The 6,128-nt window shown below is 48.6% G+C and overlaps 1 protein-coding gene across 2 annotated transcripts in view; it reads right to left on the bottom strand.

Annotated features, from left to right (window-relative positions):
• Positions 1 to 6,128, bottom strand: part of IGSF3 (immunoglobulin superfamily, member 3) — a 129,881-nt gene that overhangs the window by 39,848 nt on the left and 83,905 nt on the right. For both annotated transcript variants that reach the window (XM_010830723.1, XM_010830724.1), the window contains one exon: positions 5,135 to 5,539. In XM_010830723.1, coding sequence (XP_010829025.1) covers positions 5,135 to 5,539 — 405 coding nt within the window. The remainder of the gene's footprint in view (positions 1 to 5,134; positions 5,540 to 6,128) is intronic.

Below are 6,128 nucleotides of genomic sequence, written 5' to 3'. Positions count from 1 at the left end.
GGCACACAGCAGGTGCTCAAACGTGCTCGTAGAAGGCACTGGGAGGGAGGGGCAAGGAGAAACCAGCAAAAGTCAGGACGTAGAAACAGCTAATTAGGGTAACCCAGACACGCCCTGTCTGCCTTACCTGTCTGCAGACAGAGCACTGACCCTTGCTCACTGACTCCAAACAGGTGCACCTGGTGTAACCATGACAACAAGGCCCGAGGCACAGGGGGAGGGCCGGGGGCTCCTCCAGGGCTCTTGCTCTCATGCTCACTCCCTCTCTCAACCCCCACTGGGCAGAAGCCACAGGCACACGAGATGGAAAGAGAACCTCAGGTCCTCCTGAAAGAAAGGAGGGGCCAACCCCTCTGAAGGACAGGACAGCCTGTCATCTACTAGACTGTGACAGGGAGAGCCACTGTCACAGGCCCCGGACTCACGGAAGTCAAAGAAAAGAGCCCTGAGCTCACCCAACCTGCCAGGTCAGCAATAAGAAATTGGAGAAAACGGATTTGGCAGCATCCAGAGGGTATTAAATATTCATCCCAACTGCCCATCAGCAAAATCCCCGCAGAATATACCCACTGACAAGTCGGCTTTCTACACCAGAGGCTGTCCTCCTAGAAGCTTGTTTATTGCTTTGTCAATTTTAATGTGCAATATTTAATAGCCAGACCAAGATACGGTTGTAAATATTTGGAAAATGAGTGCTGACATTTCCCTTATTGCTTCTGTATTTAGGGATATGTAATTGGAGGGTGTTTGGGATGCTAAAGAAAATTAGAAGGAAGCAAAGCAATGCTTCAAAATTAAAAGGAAAAATAAGTGATTAAGAGCTAAGAATCAAATATGCTGAACTAGCTTAAAAGTCCTGCTTAAATGCCCCTGGTAGTGTCACACTCTGCCTTCAATGGTAGTAAAGGCTAAGCTAAATCAATAAGACAGGAAGGGTGATGGTATTCCTTGAAGATTTCCTTATGGATGTGTGTTCGGAACATGAAGCGTGCATCCAGAATGGTCAATAATTGGATCCACAACATGTTTATCACTAGACTGTGACAGGGAGAGCCACTGTCACAGGCCCTGGACTCACGGAAGGGATTTCAAAGAAACAAAGAGCCGTGGTGTGGCCAGGTCAGTCGGTGGCTCTGACAAGGACTGGTCTAGGGCACAAAGCACACAGTCTTCCTGGGAGCAGATGACACCGGCTGTAGAGGGCTGATACAAGGACCGCCACGAGCGAGCCAACAGCCCCTGAGTTTCTACTGCATGCTGTTCGAACACGCATACTCAACAAAAGCATCTTCTAAAAGGCCGGGCAGTGGGGCGATGATGTTCCTGTGGAAAACACCAGAGCAGGGTTAAGGATCCATGGTTTGAGAGGCAAGATGTGGAAGAAGAGTAAAAAGAAGAGAAGCCAGCGCTGGAATGAGCTCTGGTGTCCCCAAGCCTTAGAGCCATCTGGTGGCAGAAGTGAGACGAAATAGAGGTGTTCAAGGAGGCACAATTTAAACTCCTTCACCATTAGCAAACTGTGTCTGGAGGAACCTCTACAGGGACTTTGTGATTCCAATTTAAGAAAACAAATTTGAGAATCTGTTAAAGGGGTTCAGGGATGGTAAACCTAAGAGAGAGGGTGGATTAAATCAAAGTATATGTTACCAAAGAAGATTCCTGAGAGGGGGTGAAAAATACCATAATAAAATAAAATTAAGAGCCTGGACTCTGGAGCCAGACTGCCTGTCTGGATTTGAATCTTGCCTCTGCCCCTTATGGATTGCTGGGTAATTTATTTATCCTCTGTGTCAGTGTCCTCACCTATAAAGTGGGTGAACCCAGCACCCCCTCGTGGAACTGCATGGACTAAGAATGAAGAGCGTTATTGTGTATAAAGCATTCAGGGTGGTGATGGGCACGCCAGAAATGCTCAATGGAGATCAGCCGATATCACTACTGCAGTTACTGCTTCCGCCACCGGTGCTGAAATACCTCCACACAGCACTCTACAAAGAGAAACTGCTTCTGTAAATGAGATTAACTGAATGCAGAAAGGATGTGGGGGAGGGGCGGGGGGGGGCGCGGGTGCTACGCAGCATGTAGGATCAGGAATGCAACCTGTGTCCTCTGCAGTAGAAGCACAGAGTCTTAACCTCTGGACCACCAGGGAAGTCCAAGAAAGATAATTTCTGATATGGTCTAAAAAAGGCCAAAGTCTCCCTTTCATCCACCCCAACTGCTTTTGAATGAAGTTCATACCTGGATTCCCACCCCTATTTCCCACTGTTTTTGGACTCTGGCAAGTCCTGATCTCTCAGAGCCTCAGATATTCCATTTATAAAATGAGCAAGCAGTACTTTCTTCTCAAGGCTGCAGGAAAGGTGACTGAGGGCCATCTACACCAAGTGTCCAATACATGCTCCGGCACGTGGTCAGCCCTCTGGCATTTCTCCACTTCTACTTTGCCCAAATAAAAGCTCTAGTAACAACCAGGGTGTGTGAGCAAAAGAGTAAAAATGAACACAAAGCCTTTGGAAAATATGAAGTGCTAAGTGCATAAATATTTGATAAGGAGCGATCAGAACACTTAAGGGGGATGCACTCTCTCTGGTGCCGTAGTCCCACCCGGGAGCTGCGCATGCTCAGCCTCAGCTCCCACCTTGCTCTCTGCGGCCCCCAGAGGGCCAGCCAAGTGCATTACCATGCACCTCTGAGCAGAGGCCAAGCACCCGGGCACTTGCTCCCAAGTCCCCCACGCCAGTCGCTGCTTGTTCTTGCTTCATGGTGAAATCACAAACTGACTCAGTGTAAGCCATGTGAGAGTTGAACATATGGCCCTCAGAGCAGATCCTGGGTCCTCTAACTCTTCAGGGGGCAATAAAATGATATAATGCAAAATGGAGATACGTGGATATCAGAGCAACCTAGGCTCCTTGTTCCAATCTGTTTTCCATCTGACAAGCAAACTGTCCCTATCAAGGCTCCTAAACACTGGGAGCCTGGGTTTCCTCATTAGCAAAATGGGCATAAAGACATCTGTATTATTTCATTGCTGGATGAATATGAAAAGAAAACAGAGGTACTAAGCACAAAGCCTGGCACCCAAGAGCTATTTAGTACATTTCTGTCCCCTTTCCCCTTTAGCTGTTATTGTTTCAGTTGCTAAGCCATGTCTGACTCTGCGACCCCAGGGACTCTAGCCCACCAGGCTCCTCTGTCCATGGGATTTCCCAGGCAAGAATACTGGAGTGGGTTGCCATTTCCTTCTCCAGGGTATCTTCCCAACCCAAGGATCCAACCCACTTCTCCTGCATCCCAGGTGGATTCTTATCACCCTACTTCCCCTTTAGTAGCACCAGAATTAATCCAAATCCAAATAACTGAATCTTCAATGAACGAATTCTTTTTTCTTTCCTTAAGTACTTCCGCCTTAGCTTCTAAGCAGTAAGACAAACAAGCAAATATTAGGAATTTATTTGAAAAGGCAGCACCAGTCAAGGTCCTAGGGTCAGCACTTCCTCTGCCTTCTGTAGCTGGAACCACGTGATGGACACCGAGGGGGTTCACAGTCTGACCGTGAGGACAGAGACCACAAAGGATGCAATTACTCAGAGAGGCAGACAACCGGGTCCCTCACCAACAAGGGTTCACACAAAACAGGGTCTCTGCTTAACCCCCCATTAACCTGCAAATCCACTTCAGCAGAACAGCCTCTTCCCTGGCATCTTGTTGTCCAAGTTTCAGCTCTAATTGGCCAGGGAACCATCCCATCACTTACCCAAGTCATTCATTCCAAACAGGACCCTGCTATGGGGCTAGAAGAGGTGAAGGATAAGCCCAGATGTTGCCACTTTGTAACCTCGCGTTGCTGAAAATAACAAACACTGTGATCATTTGCAGTGGTGGAGCAGACCTGGTTTGGGCACACACCATGGCTGTGAGCAATCAGAAACACCCTTTTTCAAGGTGTTCAAACCATCTTTGCAAAGTCAGTGAGGCATCTCTGCAAAGTCTCTGCAAAGACCCCACCCTTCACTGTATGGCTGCTGGTGCTCTCCTGCTCAGGGCCAGGCTCCACCCTCTGCCTGCCACCAACCTAAATGGAGACAGGTACAGACACAGAGAAAACCATAAGAGCAGCACAAACTTACCCTCTCATTAGAGGAAGGGCCTGATTAAGGTGAGAGTGTTTGCACACTGCCCCCTGACTAAGGCTCCCCAAATGAGTGTGTCCTTACGACCTGATGCAAGAGAGATTCCACCTGCCCGGAAGAGGGGAGCTCTCAAGTGCTCAAATCCAGAGCAGGAGGGCAGGGCCTGGGTCAGGCAAACAGTGTGGGGGAAACGATTCAAACATGGCTCCATTCACCAGCTACATGACCCTGGGCTGATCACTTGACCTTTCCTGGGGTTGTTGTGAAATTTTCATAAAATAATCCCAAGCACCCAGGGCAAAGCAAACATTCAGTAAGAGCCTGTATTCTCCCTTTCGCATCTGAGGTTCCTGTCTGCAAACAGGGGACGCTGGGTACCTTGTTCACATCCTTGTTGCAAGGATCATAGAAGATGACATTAAGAGACAGAGCTTTCCACAAAACAATCAGGTTGGCCTGCATACCTCACGGATATCAACATCTTCACACTTACACACAAACACATACTCATAGAAGCGACTGGGGAAGTGTTCTGGATTAAAGGAATCTAAAGAGACATGACACCTAAATACGATTGTGACCCGTGACTCAATGCGGGTTTGGAAGGAGAAAACATAAGGGGCATTTTCAGGACAACTGGCAAAATGCTAATACTGTCCTATAATCGTGTGAAATTCCCAGAGTCTGACAATGCTGTTGTGGTTCTAGAGTGTGTGTGCACTCAGTCATGTCTGGCTCTTCACTACCCCATGGAATTCTCTGGGCAAGGACACTGGAGTGGGTTGCCATTTCCTGCTCCAAGGGATATTCCTGACCCAGGGATCAAACCCACGTCTCCTACATTGGCAGCCAGATTCTTTACCACTGAACCACCCGGGAAGGCCGCTATTGTGGTTGGGTGGGACCCAGTCCTGATCTTCAGAGACCCACACTGAACTTATTTAGGAGGAAGTGTCCTGATGTTGGCAACTTAACTGCGACCCACCCGGGACTCTCACCTGGCTGCAGCACCCGGATCTCTAGCAGGTTGGAGGTCCTCTCGGCCAGTCGCATCCAACTGTTGTTGTAGTTCCTCCGCCACAGCTCCGCCACACACTGGTACTTGCCCGCCTCCGTGTCACTGGCTCGGCTGATGCTCAGCCGGACGTTGTTGCTGGATTCCGCCTTCTCGATGGCCGTCCGGGTCCGGAAGCTGGAAGACCTGTCCCCCCACTGGACTCCTCCATCCCGGGTGAAGGTCACCAGACCGTGGAACTCGATGGTGCCCACCGGCTGGAACCGCCACGTCACTGACACAGGGACCCGGGAGAGATAATGGGGTTTGATGATGCACTGCAGGTCGAAGGAGTCGTTGTAGGTCACCCCTGGCGTGCGGGAGATGGCAGTGACTGCGAAGCCTGTTTCTGGAGAGAGAGCAGAGAGAGGTAGATAGACACATCTATCTGCATGGAGACAGACACTTGGCTTCCTCAGGGCAGTGGGACGCAGTGACAGGGCTCCTGGCAAAAGCTAACAGAACAAAGGCTCACACACGGGGCTCTTTTTTTAAAATTAATTTATTTTAATTGGAGGCTAATTACTTTACAATATTAGAGTGGTTTTTGCCATTGATGTCCATCGGCAGACAAATGGATAAGAAAGTTGTGCTATATAGACACGATGGAATATTACTCAGCTATTAAAAAGAATGCATTTGAATCAGTTCTAATGAGGTGGATGAAACTGCAGCCTATTATACAAAGTGAAGTAAGTCAGAAAGAAAAACACCAATACAGTGTATTAATGCATATACTTGGAATTTAGAAAGATGGTAACGATGTCTACCTAAATGCGAGACAGCAAAAGAGACACAGATGTATAGAACACGGGGCTCTTTTGATGCTCAGGCCAGTATTACTTCTGCTAGCGTGTTGACACACAAACCCAACAATTCACAGGACCTCACAGAAAGTGGCTGGTGGTGATTCTCCTTAAGCAGCACTAGCAAACCGT

The sequence above is a fragment of the Bison bison genome, unplaced genomic scaffold, assembly GCF_000754665.1.
Source record: "Bison bison bison isolate TAMUID 2011002044 unplaced genomic scaffold, Bison_UMD1.0 scf7180017864519, whole genome shotgun sequence".
In the NCBI taxonomy this organism is placed as follows: domain Eukaryota; kingdom Metazoa; phylum Chordata; class Mammalia; order Artiodactyla; family Bovidae; genus Bison; species Bison bison.
Note: the sequence above shows the minus strand (reverse complement) of the source record. Positions and strands in the feature narration are given on the sequence as shown.